This window comes from Corticium candelabrum, chromosome 5 (assembly GCF_963422355.1).
Source record: "Corticium candelabrum chromosome 5, ooCorCand1.1, whole genome shotgun sequence".
Taxonomy (NCBI): Eukaryota; Metazoa; Porifera; class Homoscleromorpha; order Homosclerophorida; family Plakinidae; genus Corticium; species Corticium candelabrum.
Window position 1 is genome coordinate 1,966,334 of NC_085089.1, and position 20,966 is coordinate 1,987,299.

The 20,966-nt window shown below is 40.4% G+C and overlaps 2 protein-coding genes and 1 long non-coding RNA gene across 7 annotated transcripts; 2 read left to right on the plus strand and 1 right to left on the minus strand.

Annotated features, from left to right (window-relative positions):
- The first annotated feature begins 1,195 nt into the window (after window positions 1-1,195).
- On the plus strand, window positions 1,196-2,758 carry LOC134179977 (uncharacterized). Of its 3 annotated transcripts, none has more exons than XR_009969916.1 (3): window positions 1,196-1,842; window positions 1,912-2,183; window positions 2,258-2,758. It is a non-coding gene; the product is annotated as an uncharacterized LOC134179977 (long non-coding RNA). The 3 variants fall into 3 exon arrangements; XR_009969917.1 differs by having other exon boundaries at window positions 1,912-2,164; XR_009969918.1 differs by having other exon boundaries at window positions 1,196-1,517; window positions 1,581-1,842; window positions 1,912-2,758.
- A 2,071-nt stretch (window positions 2,759-4,829) lies between these two features.
- LOC134179268 (tissue alpha-L-fucosidase-like) lies at window positions 4,830-8,568 on the minus strand. The gene is made up of 15 exons (XM_062646127.1): window positions 8,473-8,568; window positions 7,587-7,637; window positions 7,456-7,531; window positions 7,347-7,394; window positions 7,186-7,282; window positions 6,920-6,968; window positions 6,719-6,786; window positions 6,601-6,661; window positions 6,381-6,528; window positions 6,182-6,265; window positions 5,983-6,122; window positions 5,772-5,911; window positions 5,507-5,685; window positions 5,152-5,274; window positions 4,830-5,083 (listed from the first exon to the last, which is right to left on the minus strand). The coding sequence occupies exons 1-15, from the start codon at window positions 8,542-8,544 to the stop codon at window positions 4,980-4,982; spliced, it is 1,440 nt and encodes a 479-aa protein (XP_062502111.1). The 5' UTR covers window positions 8,545-8,568; the 3' UTR covers window positions 4,830-4,979.
- A 361-nt stretch (window positions 8,569-8,929) lies between these two features.
- Window positions 8,930-18,220, plus strand: LOC134180280 (uncharacterized). 3 transcript variants are annotated; one of them, XR_009969958.1, is made up of 6 exons: window positions 8,930-9,024; window positions 10,869-10,981; window positions 11,045-11,087; window positions 12,818-12,905; window positions 14,730-17,715; window positions 17,779-18,220. XR_009969958.1 is itself a non-coding variant. In XM_062647401.1 (2 exons), exons 1-2 carry the CDS (start codon window positions 17,341-17,343, stop codon window positions 17,998-18,000), a joined length of 597 nt encoding a protein of 198 aa, XP_062503385.1. In that variant the 5' UTR covers window positions 14,676-17,340; the 3' UTR covers window positions 18,001-18,220. The 3 variants fall into 3 exon arrangements, 1 of the variants encoding a protein (XP_062503385.1); XR_009969959.1 differs by lacking the exon at window positions 11,045-11,087; XM_062647401.1 differs by lacking the exons at window positions 8,930-9,024; window positions 10,869-10,981; window positions 11,045-11,087; window positions 12,818-12,905 and having other exon boundaries at window positions 14,676-17,715.
- The last annotated feature ends 2,746 nt before the right edge of the window (window positions 18,221-20,966 follow it).

Below are 20,966 nucleotides of genomic sequence, written 5' to 3' on the forward strand. Positions count from 1 at the left end.
GCCAATTTAGAAGCGAACATGACAAAGCTGTGCCAAAACTCTACCAACACCTCCGGCAGGAGCATTTTCCATGCAAGGTCGTCTGCTTGTTCTCTCAAGAGTCATCGCATTACTTTAGGGACAGGCGTCTGCGCTTTTTTTGTCTCTACTAATGTAAGTTTTTCATTGTCTCAAGTACCTAATATCGATTAAAAGCATGCATGCGGAACGTTTGCTAGATCATATCTCTTTGCAGTGTATATACGCTTTAACTTATTGTGTTCTTGTTAAATCACTCTTTAGCTTTGTCATGGAGATTGCACTAGCCACATATCAGTTTACCGATCAAGCTTTCGGACGGTTCGAGACGCACTACAAAGTGTGGAGAGCACGTGTACCCGCTGCACTGGCGCGCCCATGTTGACCAGACCGCACACAGTTGTATGCAAGAAAAGTTCGAGTGGTTTGACTAAGAAGATAACATATCATGTGCCCTATGCAACGAAATGTTCCTGTAGACCGTGCAAATGTTAGTGATGCGCTAGCAGTCGAGTGCTTATGAGAAACAGCAGTAACTGATGCAATTTTTGTACATGCATGCATACATTAGTCTAGAGTATCATGTACTGCGTGAATGTAATATGTTTTCACAAATGTGGAACAGTATTGGACGTCATCGGACGTAAAGACGCATACATGTCATAACGGTGTCTTATTGCACGAACGTCTTTGGATGTGGGTACATCGTGTAGCAGAAACTAGAAAACTGTCGGAAACGGAAGTTCTAATTCAATTTCAATGATCGACATAAGTTTACTCGTTGTGTCTTTGTAGGTCTTCTAGAAAATAGAAACTACTCGGCATCGTACTAGGTCAGTGAGTGTACGCCCTTATCGCAGTTCTTTAGCTAACGTGCGTTATTTATGCCGAACCAATTCTCCTCTGCTTTCGATGCCATATGCAGCGTCTATAGTTTTCTTCTCTGCTTTCGATGCCGTAGTTTTGAAGGCGCCCTACTCTCATTCACTTCCATACAACAGCAATGCATGATTGTTCTATAGAAGCGAGGCGTGGCTTCACACAGCGAAGCCAGTGGCGTAGCTAGTCTCGCGTAGCCAGACCCCTTTCCGCCGCGGCCTCCCCGGCGAAATGGGGTCTGCACGTCCGTTTCAACTATGCGAGGCCGCGCAACTTAGTTGTTGCGCATGCTCAGTTAAAAATGACCGGGTTTTGCTCAAGTGACGTGAATCGGCGTTTGCACACAGATACTGCAGAAAGCGTAGGCTGTCTTTTAGGGTATGACCACACAATCGGGTAGTGTCGCTATCTGAAGAAGATCTCTGAAAATCTCGAAGGCCTTTGTAGCATGTGAAACGACACATTTCTCGTCCTCCTGTTTTGCCGCATTCTCCGGGTTTTGCGAGGACTTTCGCTGTAATCCAGTTATTTGTGCTTACTAGAATTCAGTTCGTGGGAGATCCTACCGTTGTACGCCTCGCCGTAATAGAAGAATCGAGACCCAAAGATGGCGGAGTCAGGTTTGTTTGTTTGTTTTTATTCTTACTCACAGCGCATTCTACAGACCTCTACCGCTATCAAAGATGCCAATTGTAGTTTCTGCCTTTCGCTTTTTGACTATTGGCCGATGCCGTGTGACCTGTGGCATGACCATCTCTACTGCAGTAATGCTAGTGGTGGGCTCTTGATGTGCTTCTTATAGCTGCTGGCACTGGGAACAGTCATACAAGGGAGACTGATGCAAACGTTGAATGGCACACTTCTTGCACATTAAATGGTTGCATTGGAGTTCAACTGGGATGTTGACAACTTTTCACACAGGGTGCACTTGAACGAGTCAAACAGGTACAGAACTGACTCAAATTGGATGAAATGAGATAGTTGGATTGCTTGAATAAAGTCTTCTGAACATAGGGCTTCTGGTGCTACTGTTTCTATTTGTTGGATTAGGTCAGTCAATTTGATTGCTGACTGACCTGTGAGAACAAGCTGATTCTTTTTTCAATTTTTGGGTGGTCTTCCTTCTTTCTTCTGTTGCTGACAACTACAGCAGGTGTTGCAGTTTTCTGAGTATACCATCCACTCTCTGCAGAAAGGTACAAGAATAGAGGCTCCTTGCCTCTTTGTAAATCAATGCATCACTAGATGGCAGCGGACACAGAAATTGGTAGGATACACAGAAATTGGTAGGATGCACAGAAACATTATCTGCTCCAACATCTGTCTTGTACAATTGGAGAATCCTGTTTTTGTGGTCTAGACATTTGTACTGACATCCTCTCGATTGAACCTGGGGGCACATAACCTGCGAAGCTCTCGTACGGAAAGGATGTGATGTGCCATATCCATAGACTAGACTGACAGCACTTGTATACTGGTTAACTGTTTCTGTATACGTCTTAAGTAGTGTATGGAGTAAGGAAAGGGCATGAGAGAATGATGAGGTAAAGAACTGCTACACGTGTACCATTCAAATTCAAGGAACCGGTGTTGGTACACCATTAGCAAGTTTTTGTGGCAAAGTTTATTTTACCATAGATACGATTTTACTTATATCCCAAGTTGCTAAGAATAATATCTCTAGGCACGTGACCTAGGCCATCTTGTCATATTCTAGTGCTATTTTAGTATAAAATGACCATGTTTCCGTTCTTGTGTCACCATAACTTATTTGTCCGCGTTCCCTGTCTCTGACGTTGATTAGGTCGTCGCTCGTACAAACCTGCAGTCGATCCTTGCAAATTAAGTTCTCCAGGAGACCATCTAGTCTTGTGTACATGTGTTCGCTAGCCTGTCCTCGCTGTCAATTCCTTCATATGGCTTGCAGACGTGAGTGGCAGCATGTGTCTGTGTTTGCAATCGTCGGCTGTATGACGTGTTTCATACTGTTGTTCCCCAGCAGAGAGGTTCGTGCATGTCGACGACGATGTCTCATGCATGATCTCCGTTCTTCTTGTTTTCTCATCGGTTGGCCGTTGCCCTGCGTTTGGATAAAGTAGCTGCACTTTTTGCATCGAGAAACAAGGTGGAAGCACCCTTGTAGACGAGTTCAGTCTCAGCTTTCCACATTTTCAGGCAGCTAGGAGCCAAGTCACGTGTCAAAAGACTCGCAACTGTATCGTTATTTCTACGAGGCGTACACAAAAGCCGAGCGACGGTGGCTGTGGTGTCTCACATGAGTCTTGTTTGCGATCATTGTTATATCTGCAAAAACCCGGAGATGTGAGATAACAGTGAAAACGACCTCTGTAGTTATCATGAAAGTGTGACTCATTTAGAAACGTGCTATGAGACTTACAATCTATAGAGTTATGGTATGAACGTCTGCACTTACTTTCTTGCACGTTGTTCGCTTATTGTCATTCAGACATAGAAGAAAGAACGGAAAACGTTTCACAGGAAGTGATGGTATGTTGGCGATCGCGCAATTCCACGTGACTGAGCACGTGCAAACTAAGTTGCGCAGGCGAAACGGCCGTGTCTGGTGAACGGCCTTTGATGTCGCTGTGTGCCGCGTAGCCAGAAATCGGCTATCTAAAGACCGAATTTTGTTTCTTAAACGTTTCACTAAAGACGAGACTGGTATGCACGCAGTGCAATCCTATCTCAATTAGCTTCTCTTGTTTCGTAGAGAACAACTCGAAGACTACAGCTAGAGTCGTTGCTGTTTGTGAAATCTGCATGTTTACAGCAGCGATTAAACGCGGCCGCGGAAACGTTGACGTCGACAGGCTTCGATTTCATGCAGCCATGATCGACGTCGTACGATCTAGCGTTGTGCGCTCGTGTCACAACGGAGACTGAATGCAAACGTACTGGATGGATGCGAACGTACTCGGTGCTGTTTGCTGTTTTTTGACGTCTAAAGCGACCGCAGACAGTCCAGATTGAGCGATGTCTGGAAGGGCTTGGAGCTGCATGACGTGATCGAAACAAGATGAGTCGTCTTTCTGTGTTTGGGTAATCATTTCATGTGTTTTGTGCTTTGCTTTGGTAAACACATACAGTAGCAACCAGGAAGAGACCACGTTGACAGAAATGCTGGACGTCCCAAGGTGGTACAGATTCGATGTGCTGTTTGGAAGAGCTAGATATTACGCGTGTTCCTGCAGCGTAACTTCCAGAGTATGTGGAGCTTCAGGGAGACTACTTCCATCCAACTCTTTCTCTTGTTTAACAAGGTGATAGCATCTGGTGGTTTCATCAAACACAAAAGCACGTCGACATGACAGACAGTTATGTTTCCATTGCATGATTTATGATCATGCATGCAGCGCTACATGATCTAGAATTTTAGACAGTTATTACAACATGCAGTTATTTATTTCACTGGAAGGTCAAAGGTACAGCAGTTACCACAGTCACAACTAAGTACACAAACATCACAACAACCACATCCTTTTGCGCTCCTAAAAACTTACCAAACTAGAACATTAAAAAATTTTCTCTGAAAAAGAAATGAATGTAGGGATTGTATAAAAAGTAATAGAAACAAGATCTATAGATAATATAACCAAAGCCAGACATCACTAGTGAATATTTCCAACCCTCAAAATGTAAACTGTAGGAAATGTACTGGTTGGAAAGGATTCACTAAGGATGTCTGGCTTTGGTTCATATTATCTATAGATCTTGTTTCTGTTACTTTTTGTACAATCCCTACATTCATTTCTTTTTCAGAGAAAATTTTTAATGTTCTAGTTTGGTAAGTTTTTAGGAGCGCAAAAGTACAGGGTACTACTGTACCCGGTGATAAAAGCAATAGAAAGTACGTATGAATATAATTTTTATGAACACTGCAAACGCCTTATAAGTTTGCGTTGCATCGCTTGTATACGTATCCATGGGTGCAATAGAATTGGTAGATGCATACAAAACCTTGCGTATAATAATCTAATAATGTAATAGAAAAGCGTTTCATCGAATTTAAAGCAAAGTTGAAACGACTCGTAAATATACCATCGGCGCTGCGACAGTTAAGTCTAGGAAACATTTGTAAGTTTGATAGTCCACTGATACATCGATGGCAGTTCGCTAACTGTCAAAATAGGCCACATAATGCTCATTCCAGCCTTATCTGGAGTGCCTAATTCACAAAAATTGTACAAATAGCATTGCTAATGCTCAAACTGTTAGAGATTAACCATCTCTTACCTGACCACTTCAACGATCCTTCATAACCAAGAATGGAGACTGCAGTGGATTGGCTGGGAATAGGGCTGGTGAGATTCAATGTACTGCCTGTGGGCCAGTCGGTGATGATTGCATAGACAGTCTCTATTATAGTATAGCAGTATATATAGAAATCATATACCAAGGTAACAATTTTACTTAGACGTGAATTGACTAATACAGTGATAAAACATTCAATGTGTGTGTGTGTGTGTGTGTGTGTGTGTGTGTGTGTGTGTGTGTGTGTGTGTGTGTGTGTGTGTGTGTGTGTGTGTGTGTGAGTGTGTGTATAGTAAATAGTGGACTACTATTGCAACACAACACTACTAAAACATACTGCTCTGAAGTTTGCTAGCAGTGTAGCGAATTGTGATCGAATCTCTGTGTCCACTCACGTGGCCTTCTTCTGAATTTGGATGCCAGTAGAGATCAGTTCGACCAAAGCACTGATGTTTAGAAGCATCATCAGCACTCTGAACCCAAGTGAATGAGTTACACCAATAATCACTCTCACAACTAGAACAAGCAGAAGACTATCTCATTTATTTATTAAGCTAACTTTTAATTAAATGTACATGAATTATACCACAACAATAAAGTACCTTTTTAAACATTCATCATCAGTTTCAAATGTACCCAAATATTTGATATTTGATGTATTGTTGCCAGGAGTCACCTGACCATTTACGATGTCAGTATTATTGAATACAACCATATGACTCAAATTGACAAGCACCTGTGCCTGTAGCAATCCAGAAGAATCTTCACTCGCGAAATCACTAAATTAGAAATTTATAATTAAATTTGTCTTACGTCTGGTACTTTCCACGTGGTTGTGTTGTAAATGCCTTCACCATTGACATCTAGCCAAGCTCCTATCTGCAGCAAACGTTCTGCCATGATGTTTGGTATTTTACCATCAAAATTGATGCCGACTTTCAGACACAAATTGCCTGCATGCCAACAATTCATTATGATACTCATTTCTGCTGTGTGCCTTTCAAACACGAACCTCCATAGGCAACCGTCTTCGTGAGAAGATCAATCAAATAGGAAGCAGTATAGTACTTATCCGATGGAGTATTCCGATTGTACCCTAATGAACATCAGCAGCAAACATATATATATATATATATATATATATATATATATATATATATATATATATATATACTACATTTACAAAAGTGTCTTATTTTATGACTAACTACCGTAACTGTGGATATCAATGCCGCTGTTTTCTTCCCACTTGTGATCAGCAACTGTTTGTGAACTGTATTCCTCAGTGTAAAATCCGCCATGTTTTCCTCTGCAGTCCGAACCCCAACGATCATTTACTACAGTCTTCTCTCTAACAGGCTATACTTAAATAACACAAATTTCAATTTAAGTATGGTGTGTAAGCGGTGTAACGATCGAGTATGAAGTAACTGATTCATTGTAGAGCCAAGCGAGAAAGTAAGTTGAATTCCAAAAGGAGGAAGGTTTTTCCCTATTTATTATAACAATGTACAGTAATGGCCTAAGTAAATTTTATTAAAAATACTACTCTCCGTCTGTCCACAATATGTCCGGTTTATAGTTGTAAATTATTTCCATCAGCTGTGGTGTCATAACCTATGATCCCAAACAGACTACAAGTTTATCAATTAATTAATTAATTCATCAAAGCACAAAACGTTATTGTCAATGCATATGAAATGACATTACCGGTAATGACAAATAAAAAGAATAATGATAAAAAAATTACCTCTCTGACATACAACTCTGGCTGTGGGCCAACATAAAGAGGATGGTACCTACAACAGTAAATACGACAATATATAATATACACACGTGTAACAAACAAATCCCTAATAGCCTGGTGCAAATAGTTTCTCAATAAAATGCAATTAAGATAATTAAGATAATTAGCTAACTGTAGCATACATATCACACACTTCAATGAATAGACAATCGGTTTCTGCTTTACGTGCAACTACTGTACAGATATGTTACAGACAGCTAAACACAAACCATTCGTAGAGACTAAAGTACACTCCAGCGTGAAGTCCCTTCGCTCTCAAGGCAGTAGTCAACTCCCCAATAATATCTCGGTGAGGACCAGTGTCTACTGAGTTCCAGTAATTAGAGAATGCGCTACCAATGATCGACTCAATGGATATCGAGTTACTAACCAGCCCCAACTTGTCTTACTTGGCCAGAGTGTGTAACCATCACAATGTCTACAAAATCCGAATTAACGTAAAGTAATTTGATAGTAACAATTCAATGTTGCCTGCTTACTTAGAGAGAGGTACAAAATACCTGAGACCAGCTCTGTAAAAGATATCTGCCCATTCATCAGCATCAAATAGTTCTCCTGCAGACAGTGAATATCAATCAAGACGTAGAAATATGATTGTGTGTTAATCAACCTGTAAGCATTGGTAGAAAGTCTTCGTACTTGAGATTCTCTCCGTATGTTTCTACGTAGAAAGAAAAGCATCGAAACACGACTTCCATGAAAACAATTAACTTAATTAAATTAAACAGTGCTTTATAACAATAAAATTGTTATAACATTTATATGTTATAACATTTATATTTCAACTCTGTATTTCAACAAACAGAAAATCAACAAACAGCAAGAAGAGAACAAATAAGTTGTTGCAGTAGATTAGAAAAATGTCTGTACTTGTAGTCTAGTCTAGAATGTACACTTAAATATTGCACTAAGTCAATTATTGCAATTATCTTATTATGTTTGCTGTCATTAGTAGTATTTAATATTAAAAATATTTATTACTATTACTAATAAGTATATTTATAAACGTTAAATATTTATGTACTTTATTAATTTTATATTTCTATAATTTAATTAATTACTGTGATGCCATTACTGGGTCAGACTGCCTTTACTATTGAGCGAGTGCCAATACCACTCTTCGTACTTTCCCACAGGAGCCCACGCCGGCACAGAATAAATCCCGTAGGATATCATCAGGCCAAACTTCACATCATCATACCATTCTCTAGTCATAAAATAGCCTCGTACCAGACCCTCTCGCGCGTCGTGCCCGGGAACCGGGCACGACGCGCGAGAGGGTCTGGTACGAGGCTATCATAAAACAACACCAGCTATATATATAGAAAACACAGTAAACTAGGACACAAACGTAGCTCACGGTATAGGCCTTTTGTCCAGAGATTCCTGCACCATGCATGCAGATATTAATGTATGATACGATCAAAAACACACAAAGATGGAGTCCTAATTAAAAAGCAAACATCAGGCATGTAGTTAATTAAATAAGCACTTACCCAGTCTGGTGTGTACTGAGAGAGAGAAAATGCGAAGGTGCTCAACAACAGGAGAGGAATACGAGGCGCCATCGTAAGTCCCTCCCAATGCACGTGATTCCTACAGCGCGGACATTCAAGTGCGCACTCGCGAAAAGGGCTTTCTGATCTGGAAGTTTGAGGTTAAATTTTTCTTAATTATTAATTAATATTCTATGCCTGATACCAGAACGCAGCTGTCAACAGCTCCATCGACCGCTGGCTTAAAATCGGTCAGTCTAATTTATAAAATTTTCTTTAATACATAAACATCCGGGTAATGCTGTCTATTGTCACGTGGTTGCTTCATCGACTCGACGGCAAAGGAACGTACTGCCTGACAACTTGCCGCAGCTGCGGAACCTCATTAAATGAGAAGAGGCAAGAGTTTGATTTCTAGTAGACAGTTGGCCTTCGGTAGCACTGTCTACTTTCTTGCAGCAGTATTGTCACTAACAGGCACAGCTTCAAATATTGATGAAGCTTTCAGACAACTACAAATCTCTGGCAGAAGTTGACACTTTCATCTGTCAGGTACAGTAGACGTCAAGTCGATTATATAGAAATTAATCTATATGTATTGCTATATACGCATATATTTTAATTAATTACTTGTTTTTATTATCGAATTTCTATGACTTAAAAACATGTCATTATGGATAGATTGTATGTGAAATGCAATATAAATACCGTATATCGTAACAATTAAATATGGATGCTAATATATTGTTTTTCTATGTAAAAAAGTAAATGTGGATGTCAATCCATTGTATCAATAAATATAATTAATATATAACATAATGTTTCAATTAGCCAATCTGTTTGTCATTTCCATCAGCAACTCTCTACTAGACTGTGGTGTAGCAATGCTAAAATGATATTAGCTAGATGTAGTTTAGATGGTACGGCTAGTCTCTTGTGGGACCTATAAAAATATATAAATATATACCAAAATATATATATATATATACACATATGTATTAAATTATAAAAGTGTAGAAATGATGACATAAAATGAAGAATCGTAGATGTCTGAAAAAACCTCAGGTGCATGCTTGGTACAGTAGACGTCAAGTCGATTATATAGAAATTTATGTATATGTATTGCTATACATGTATATATTTTAATTAATTACTTATTTTTATTATCGAATTTCTATGACTTTGAAAACATATCACTATGGATAGACTGCTGTAAAATGCAATATAAGTACTGCAATTGTAACAATTACATATGGATGTCAATGCATTGTATCAATAAATATATACATATGTATGTATTACATTATATAAGTGTAGAAATAATGACATGAAATGAAGAATCGTAGATGTCTGAAAAGAGCCTCAGGTGCATGCTTATTTGTTTCGGAATAAATTTAACTTGCATTTAGTTGAATGACCAACCAGGGTTATCATTTGGGCAAAGGCGGTTTGTATGATTGCATTTGTTCAGACCATGCCTGACAAAATTGAGCACAACGAATATGCAGCACTGTAGACTGACAATGCACACTGACAACACTGACAACACTGAACATTCAGATCAAAGCAAGCACTTATGCTGTTCATGCACCAGTTTACACTTTAACGACTAATAATACATTAAGAATTAATTAATTAAGGTTGAACTTGATATAGAGCGTGTTCACACTGATATCTGGACTAACTATGATTAGGCCAACATTAGCACAAACGTGTTCACACCGCTAATTATGATTAGTAAGTCACGTGGGCACGTGAGTGTAGTTAGCCTCGACAGTTTTCATCTGTCATATCCGGCAAGAATTCGCATGAATTGTCTTGACGAATCCATTGCTTTAGGATTTGAAGAGGGAAACAGTTAGTTTGCTTTCTCTGGCAGCTCCTTCAGGGACGGCAGGAAGTTGTCACATGGACAGGAACGTTCGTAGTAGACATCTGCCTGCTCTTCCGTATACCTCGCCATGTTGTTGCTGTGTTTGTATGTTTAAACATACAATACCACAGCAGAAACATCGGCAGCATGCTCTTCTTGTATACTACCTTATGTGCCAAAGTCATGTGCAACCACTATGCCATTAATGCGGTTGTAATACTACTCTTCACGGGGTTAGAATGGCGTTACACTAATCATGATTAGGACCGGTGTGAACACGCTCTTAGTCTACTGCACATAGCTTTGTTACATTATACTCGGTTGTCTGTCTTAGAGAGGCATTTTTTCAGATCGGCGCTTAATCAGACATTTTTGATTAATGATTTTAAAATGCAAGCACATTGCACCATTTAGTCACCTCAGGGCTGTGAATCAAATTTATAGTATTGATTTATGCATCTCGATATCCAAGCCCACGGTTTCTATGCAACATACAAGTTTTTTATTTTGTTTGTTATCCAAGCTGTGACAAGACATTCAGGAGTGAAGCAACAGCGTTAGAACAGAGTACAGGAAGTGGAAAGTGTTTCTCAGAAATGATTGGCCATGCAGCCTGACCATCTCATGCAACCTGCAGTAAGTTGTGAAGATCTGACATTAAAGTGTAATGCTAAAATGCTACCTATAACTCGACTGTAGTTGTCTGACTTTTCAAGAACAACTAGAATATTGTGACACAAATGTGAGTGCTCAGTTAATCTTGCAAACAAGATATCTGGCTGCTTTAATATAACTATTTGTCTGCTGTGTTGCTAAATACCAATTTTTGTCTGGTCAACAGCTGATCATCAAACATAGTTGTCGCCAATCTTTCTAAACGTGCATGCATGGCATGCAGCAGCTGTTAGTGCTACACTGATTATGAGAGGTTTTGCTTATACTCTCGTTTAGTTACTATTATATGCTAGGTTTTTGAGTAAGATCTGTGTATGACTAAAGGAGAGATGTTTCTACTAGTTAGTGCTGATCAGCTCTTTATAGGTATATTGAGTTTCCAACTGCTTGCATGTGTGCATGGTTATCAGACCTACTTCTCGTCAACTCATGATCAGTGTTTAGTGGGAGAAATGTTTCTACATAGATAGATATATGTGTCCCTATACCTTGATTTGAAGTGGCAATAAACAAAAGGAAACGGCTATGAAAAGCTTAAACATAAATTGCTTTTACTGATTTGCTCAAACTTTATGGTAATTCTGAGGTTGTTTTGGGAAGTTTTTGATTACGGTATCAGCCATCTGAATGTTTTACGCATAACATTGAACAACGTCAGGACTGGATTTGCTGTACTCTAATACTAGCCTTTTGTTATGACTTATGCCATGGCTAAGCCTCGTACCAGACCCTCTTGGGCTGTCATGCATGATTCCTCATAATAGTAGGCCCTGGTGCAAGGCTAATTAATGCAAATCATATGTGTATAGATTATAAAAACATAAACAAAATTGTGTGGTAGCTATTTTTGAGTGAATGTGGAATTTGGAGCCAATGTAGTCAACAAGACAGTGTCGGGTTTATGACTACGATGGAGGTCTAATTTTTTTATATTTTTCTTGCTGTTGCTCAGGAAAAGTTTGATAGGTTTCCTTGGCCTCCAGTTGTGTTGAGATTGGCTAACCATTAGCTTCCCTGTGCCAAATTTGACTTGATGTGTTTTGCCCCAGTGTAATTAATTGCTTTGACTATGATGATTTATCTTTTAATAGATGTTAGATGCTATCAAAGAGATAGGGTATGTCTAGCAGGTGCAAGCCAATTTTGATAACGCTGACATATTTAAATTGGTATTATTATATGAACGTGGGGTATGTGTAGGAACTTTGTTGTGAGGTACAGGTACTACAATCGGAATTCGTACTCTGCAGAGTAGCTACTTCTACTCAACTCATCTTAGAGTAATGAGATCTACACACACACGCACACACACACATACACACACACACACACACACACACACACGCACGCACACACACACACACACACACACACACACACACACACACACGCACGTCAGCATGCATCAGTACTACTACACCACCACACCACATACAGTAAACACAACATAAATCTATAAATAATTCTAGCATTTGATTTTCTTGGAGTCAAAACGGCCTTGTTTTAATGCATTTCAATTTACTTTGTGAAGTTGCTGTAGTTATTGAATGAAAATTTGGTGTGTGCACACACAATAATTGTTTGAATCAGCTACATTAATGAAAGCGCAATTGCCGTACTTCTTGTAATTTGGAGTAATTTAGTGCATTCAGTCAAAACGTATTTTACACATTGTGAATTGCTTGTTAAAATCGATTTTTAATTAATGTGTGTTGTAGATAGTAATGCTTGCTTGTATTGCATTTCTGATCTTGCTGTAAGCTTCTCTGAATGTGACATGCTGTACTGCTTGAATAGATTTGAAATGCATTGAAGAGAGTACACACCTGTAGCAATGGCTGTCAAATTGGCTAGATGTTTAGCAATGTCAGATCGGCCACACAGTGTAAGCTACTACTTGTATGCTGTGTGTGTGTGTGTGTGTGTGTGTGTGTGTGTGTGTGTGTGTGTGTGTGTTTGTGTGTGTGTGTGTGTGTGTGTGTGTGTGTGTGTGTGTGTGTGTGTGTACATGTGTGTGTGTGTGTGTGTGTGTGTGTGTGTGTGTGTGTGTACGTGTGTACATGTGTGTGACGTGTTTACGCGTGTGTGTACGTGTGTGTGTGTATGTGTGTGTGTGTGTGTGTGTGTGTGTGTGTGTGTGTGTGTACGTGTGTGTGTGTGTGTGTGTGTGTGTTTGTGTGTGTGTGTGTGTGTGTGTGTGTGTGTACGTGTGTGTGTGTGTGTGTGTGTGTGTGTGTGTGTGTGTGTGTGTGTGGGTGGGTGGGTGGGTGGGGTGAATGTTTTTGTGTGTGGTGTGGGTGTGTCTGTGTGTCTGTGTTTGTCTCTCTCTGTGCGTTGTTACAGCCAGGTTTACAGCCAGGTTAATCGGTGGCAATAGTGATGGGTTTATTTAGGACAGAGCAGACTGCAAATTATATAATTTGCACAGATTTTTTACCAAGCTAAAGTCAAAGACTCTGCTTGTGACACGCAGAGATCTACTATTTGCATGTGACTGTGCCCTTGTGGCAGACAGTGCCTCCATAATTGACCTAAAGAGATTATCACCTCGTTTCAAATGCTACTTATGCATTTGAGCTACAAATAAATGATATAAAGCTAGAATATATATTTCAACCAGAACTGGAGCATTGCATGACGTCTTCCTAAATGGTAGAAGAGTGTAGTAATCTTGTGTGTTATTTCATATGTCTGCACTGTTGAAAGTGACATCACAGCACAGTTACATAAAATATGGAGCATTCGGTGCTCTTTGAGAAAGATTATTTAGGCAGAGAGGTACTGTATACAGACTAAGAATGTGCTTGTATATAAGGCAACTATTTATTCAATTCTTATGTATGGAGCCAAATCCTGGTTTAGCTGAAGTATGGTGTGTACAGTTATCTAAAGAGTTGACTGCCAGCTGTATTGACTTTGGAAATAGGAGGGCAAATTGTAGTGAGAGAGACATGTAGCTCAGCTGGGTTTGAGTTCATACACGTCTACTGTTATTATTGTGATTTGCAGTGGGGGACGGCTTCAGAATCCTTACTCCAGCCACTACGTTAACGTTTCTTTGAATAATGATGGATGTACACAACAGTTTGGTATGCCCCATGTCAAGGTGTTGTTTATTTTTTATAAATAGGTTGTTATGGGTACGTTTTGTATAGTAGGGTAGCCGTTTAAAATGTTTGTTTTTGCGTACCTTTAGTGACTTGTAAAACTTGAGGCATCAGATTTTTATGGCTTACAATAATTGTTGTTGGTTGGTTGTCAACTAGAGAAAGAAATAGAGAAAACTCATCTTTTTAATCTTATTTATACCATTGCTATAACAAGTAGCACTGTGAGTGATGGATATACTCACTAGTTTAGTGTGAGGTTATTGTTTAATTAATTATTACTTTTGAGCTAGTATAGCCTTGATTATTGTAGTTCAAGGTAATAAATTGATTATTAATGTAAACAGGAGCAGTAGTTTACTCCTGTTAGTTTCTCAGTTATTATAGTTGTGAGGATTTCAACTTTGTTGTTGTTGTTGTTGTTGTTTATTGTTGTGTGTTGTTTTCAGTGTGTGTGTGTGTGTGTGTGTGTGTGTGTGTGTGTGTGTGTGTGTGTGTGTGTGAGTGTGTGAGTGTGTGTGTGTGTGTGTGTGTGTGTGTGTGTGTGTGTGTGTGTGTGTGTGTGTGTGTGTGTACTCTTAGAAAATATTTTGTATTGATAGGACAAATGAGTGGGACACTAGTCCACTATTGTGTAATTGCCAATTCGTTTGCGTTGCTCAGAGTGAGGTTGGATACCAAGAGTCAAGGTGTATTTGACCTTATTACATGCAACACTGCATGGAGGTTAGATCAGTGCCTAGTGATGTATAGAGGACGAGCCGAAGATAGTTTACAGTTAATCAGGAGCTCCATGCGCTGCGTCCAGTATTTAGCCAAAGTACAGTGTACGGTGTACTTCCAGCTTGGTGGGAGACATCCAAGGGCACTTGCTTTGATGCAGCTTTGGGACTGGACACCAAGGCCACAAATTGTGTACACCTTACTCTAGAGTAATAATATTATTGTACAGTTCCCTCGTAGCGAAGAAAAAGAGAAAGAAGAACAAATGGCAACTAACATAAACATATAACGGAATACACATATATACACAACGAAAAAGATATTAGAAAATATTAGTATACCTACAAACACCATGAAACTCTCATTCAAGTCCAGCTGCTACTTCAGGGGCATAGCTGTCATATAACGATTGTGCGGAACTACAATGCTCATAAGCTATCATGCCACTAGCACAGTATGATTTGCCATATCTAGAGACGACAGCAAAGACCGACCGCTACTGGCGAAATGGCAATCCGGGATGTTGATGGTTTCTTGCCTCGTTTCCAGACTTCCGCGCCATTGTCTTGTCCGTTACCCGTCTAGAATACAGATTGGAACGAGTATACTAACAGGAGCTCAGTTCACACAGAATATTTCCAAAGTACCTCTAGATACTTATCTATCTAACGACTGCATAGGTCGCGTTCATGCAATGGCCGTACACGAAGGGCAGAGCTGTGAAGGAGATATGCTTGCAACGCCAAACCCCCACCAGGTACGCGCTTGTAATTGTCACATTTACTTTGTTTCATCTGCTTGTATAGGACAAGACGAACAACAGATTGGGAACATCTCTTGCGGGGAGTGATTTCCGAATCCTAGAAAATTTTCTATCAGTTTAAGTATATGCATGGATACAACTTCGATCTACTTACCACAGCGTTTGCTGCGGTTTATAATTTTCCTATTCGAGCATTGACCGGTTCTCTATCTAATGAATATTGTCCTACATCACAAAGTGACAATCTGGTCAAGTATGGGTATTATGGGTATATTTGCAGTGCGACCACGCAATGATAATTATTCCATCTTATTAGGAACTCACTTCTGGTTGATCGCAAGCACAGCGCATGTTTGAACATCAAACTTTATAGAGTTCTCCTTCACAAAATTGCGTGGAAGATACATCCAACATACATTGCATCCCGGTAGCTAATAGCGAGTGACATCGTCCGCATGCGCTAGCTTGCATGCCTACAAACATTCCAACAACTTTTGCAACTTTGCCTGGCTTTTTCAATTTGACCAACTGAGGTCGTCCGAGACAACATTGATTTAAACAACAAGGTTAACGAAACACCTCTTTGTTGTAGTCTCACGCAGCAAGCCCTTGCCTCCTTTGACTTTCTCTCCCCGCCGTCAACAGAAGTCAATAGGGGAGGGGCTGGCTTCGCGAGACTACCTTTGTTGCACATCATCACGGACTCGAACAGGCTTTGACAGCTGTCCACCCCATTTGATTCTTAATGGCTGCTGCGTGTACTTCAAGTAGCTTAGTTTAGCACTGCCACATGGAGACCTTGTAATATTTGCTCATAATGGGGCACTAGATCAAAGGTGTACCGTCCGCTGCAAAATATTGTTTTTCAGTCTTGTTTATCATGAATGATAGGGTGCTCGTTTATACTCATGAGTTGAGAGAGGCAATTACACACACACACACACACACACACACACACACACACACACACACACACACACACACACACACACACACACACACACACACACACACACACACACACACACACACACACACACACACAATCAATCAATCAACTGCTTTTTATCGCCAGTAAATCATTTCTGTCAGCATCTGTATGCTTTATACCTTACAATGTTGTGATAATTAGTATACATGTAATTTATTTATTTTATTGTTTTGACATTAATGTTTATCTGCAGCGTTGATATACGGTGTACATGCACTACTGTGAGATCATTTAACCTTTCAGCAAGCAGGGTATAGCTGATGTACAGTAGGTATAGATATTCCACTTTCTGTTAACGAAACAAGATAATCTTTGTTTTTCTCTCAACTAACTTGGATAAACATAATGGGATGGCTGATTGTGTCCACTTTGAATGCTAATTGTTGTTTCTATACATGCTCTTATATACATGCACAGTTGTTCCGGACAAAGTTGTATATTTACACAGTTGTTGTCTGTAAACACATGCAGGTGCTGTGGTCTAACAAGTAGTGTATTGTTTTCTTGTACAGTGTTACTTTAAGATCCTTGGCAATGGGTCTAGATAACAAACATATATAGGAATTCCTCCCCACATAGATGCCTGATACAATCACCGCGTTTACTAGACCTCTCAGCGGGTGTCGATGCTACACGTACACGTACGCTTGCGTGGATGGACTGATATATAAAGCCGTAGCTCTCAGTACAGCGTTAGTCGTAGAAGTACTTCAGCAGTGCGCGTGTTCAAGATACAATGACGATATTTCTTGTCACTCTGATTCTATCTACATGCTGTTCGGTCTGCGTACTCAACGCACAGCAGCAGCCGACTGTAGACAGGCTTCAAAGGAGAGAACTGAACGACAAGTCCAAACGTGTCTCCTCTTCCTCTTTGGTCGGTGGGAAAGGAGACAAGAAGAAACCAGTCATTAACCCGGTTTTCCGTAATGATTCCAGTCAAGTCAGTTCCGACCGGCAATTGCACGTTTCTGGTATACGACTGGTTGTCAGCAAGACCAACAAACTGCAGACAGGACGTCTTCCAGTGCAGCGTCAGAGTGGATGTTCTCCTAGAATCTACTTGATGACGCTGAAATTTGGGAAGTGTTCGACACAAGTTGAAACGACAGTAAGTGCTTGCGGAGTGGTTGATGTTTGTTTGTGGGAGGTTGGTGGTTGCATCTCATTTCAGTTGTGTTATGGAAGTTGTATTGGCTCCTCGCGTGGTGGTACACGAAAATTTACATCCACTACCGACGTGAAGGATGGTGACGGTGGCTGCGCTTGCTGCTCACCTCGCGGAGCAATTTCGAACAAGCATTATCAAGTGCATTGCACGGCCAATGGACGCAGACGCAGGAAATTGTTCGTTATTCCTCATGTCGGCGAATGTCAATGCGAACCTTGCGGTTAGGTTGTGGAGAAAGAGAGTCTATATCACCGAAGAAGTGGTCGTTAGCTGTTAACTATAGGTGAGATGTAGACTTTGCGTATTGAACCAGGTACTGTAGGTCTGGCTTCTAGAATCTATACTGGTCTGATTTTATCGTCTAGATGGTTGTTTGCTGAACTTGAGAGTTTGTGTACAGCAATTAATGAATGCAACAAGTAGGTAATGATACTTTCATCTCCATTCATTTGTGTCTTCAATTTACCTCTGTGAGATGTTCATTGGCTAGCTTTGCTAGTACAATGTATTAGTAGGGCTTTCTCTAACTTCGTTCGTCTTTCACCAGAGGATCTATAGGCTCGTTCTCTGCATGGTACCAACTGACAGTTTGTACAGTATGTATGTATACAGAACTACAGTTCTTAGTTGCCAATTTCTCTGCGTGAGATAACACTCGCCACATAGTAAGGCATATATCTTTAGAATCATTACTTAAATTATTGCATATTGGTTGGGGGCGGTATTAATTATTTGGTTTGTCTACTTTGTTGCCGTGGCAGTAGATCAACAAGCAGCACCGCGGCCGTGGATCAATGCATGGGGTCGAACGACGGCGGCGGAAGTATACCTACTAGGACTAATTAATTGAGGAAAATGACCGCAACGAAGGAGACAACGACGTTCTTAGGATGATAGATAGGTCATCTGACGACTTACCAATTGCAGAGGTGTACCTCTAGACATGAGGCAACGAGGCAGCTCATTGGTAAGAATAGGCGTGGTTCCATCACGTGTCCACATCCTGGTCCCGCTTGCCCGCAGCATGGCCGAGCCTCCGGCAAAGAAAAGAAGGCAAACAGACTACGATTTAGCAGCCGCTTCTCGCAGGGTAACTAGTTGAAATATTGTGTAGCTGACTTGGCAACGCGGACAGACAGCTCACGCACTGATATGTGTGTGTTTCACGTAACCAAATTTATATTAGCCTCGGTTCCAGACGCTTTCCCGTACGCACTGCACGTGACAGGTATATGGGGTCAAAAGTAGGAGGGACGAGCGGGAGAGCGTCTGGGCGCACTTGTACTACAGACGAGTTCAGGGGCGGGAAAGCTATTAAACATGAAACGCTCCGCACCAATAGAAACTTCCCGCTCGCTCCGAGCGGTGGTTTTGATTGGTCTACAACAAGAATAATACCACTTAGTTTACGGTTACAATTCTAGATATGCTAACTAGCGTTGTTAGACACACATGTAGGCTAGTATTACAACAGTGGCAGCGTTTCTTGCGATGGAGGTCTTCCCGAGTGAATTAGAAATCGAAACTACACCTGTAGTACATAGACTGATCTTCGTAGATCCATGTTTGCTGTCCTCAATTCGTGATCGAAGCTGTGAAGTCGTTGCAGCACCTCTGCATACATGATATGTCATCTGGCCCGAGGAGACGACGTTTTCGCATGTTTTCGAACTGGCAACGGCAAGTCTATGATATTCCACATGGTGCTAAGTGTGTGCAACACTCTGCAGGTCTTTGGTAATGCAGACTGCTCTTTCCATCCAAGCCATTGCTTCTCTCATGAGAGACCAGGTAGCAAGCTTGACAGAACACGGTGTAACAGTTGTAATGATAGGCGCTAGCTTGTTTGAAGACGAACAGATTCAACGTGGTGATGTCAGCGGTGTGTCTGGCAGTCCATTGGAGAAACGCCCTCCAACAGAGTCGATTCCGCGATCACGTCGTTGCTGTTGTTGCAGGCGAAGTTCACTGCGTCGTTCAGTGGTTAGCCTGTTTCTACTGAGTGTTTTGATGCCATTCGAATGGAACTGACTGATGAGTTACCTACATCGTATTACGATTGCATTTTGCAACCTAATGCAGTTAGACTAATGGTATAATTTGGATCTAATACATGGTGTAGCTTTCCCGCCCCTGAACTCGTTTGTATTAGCAGTACGCCCAGACGCTTTCCCGCTCGCTTCTCCTACTTTTGACCCCAATACCTGTCACGTGCAGTACGTACGGGAAAGCGTCTGGAACCGAGGCTAAATTTATATCAATTGCAAAATTTATATCAACTTGCCTCGGTTAAAAATAACCATGGATGCCCATCTATGCTACGAACAAGACTTTGACGACTGTATTTAATATCTTTACGACATGTTTCTATACTTGTTACTTCTAGATTTGAATCAATGACGTTTTAATTAGTATCTTGAAGTTATAGCTGCTGTCTTTTGCTTTCTTTTGTTATCCTACTGCAGGGTTATAGTTTTAATGCTAATTGTAATTGCAAGTGTCGTTGCTTTGTTGTTGTATTTGTTGACGAACAAGACATTTATGTATTCTCCGTGTACTCCATCAACATGCAGCTGCGCATTCACCGCTTTAGTGTTCTAGTCGGTGACACATTTCTGTTATCTTCTCTAATAAATATTTCGTTGGGCATATTTCCAATACCACGATTTGTGGAAATATACTAAAAAATATTTTTAGGTTTTCGTGTTAGAGCGTTTCTTCACTAAAGTCTGATTGAGCTACGCTCAGTGTTCTGGTGTACGTGTGCACGATCGTATAGACTATATTAGTAGAATACTCTATACTAACAGCTCGCGAGAAAGTACAAGCCTGAAAGAAGTAGGAAAACGAATCGATTTTATCAGCTCCGTATTTTCCAAAATCCGACTTTGACCTTGTCGCTTCCCGTATGTGACGCTTTGTGGTATTTCTTTGACCTCTTGTTGATAGCTCATTGACACCGTTGGCATTTCACTTAATTAAAAATGTTTGTATTGCATACGTCATGTTTTTATTCCAGACGTATTTTTTATTATTGGCTAAAAATTGAATGAGGGAGTCTGGAACAAGCACTATATATTATTAATTAAACGAGCTTGCAAATGTAGCTGCCTCTTTTTATGTTTGAAAAAGGTATAGTATATAATCTTTATCTATACACACACACACACACACACACACACACACACACA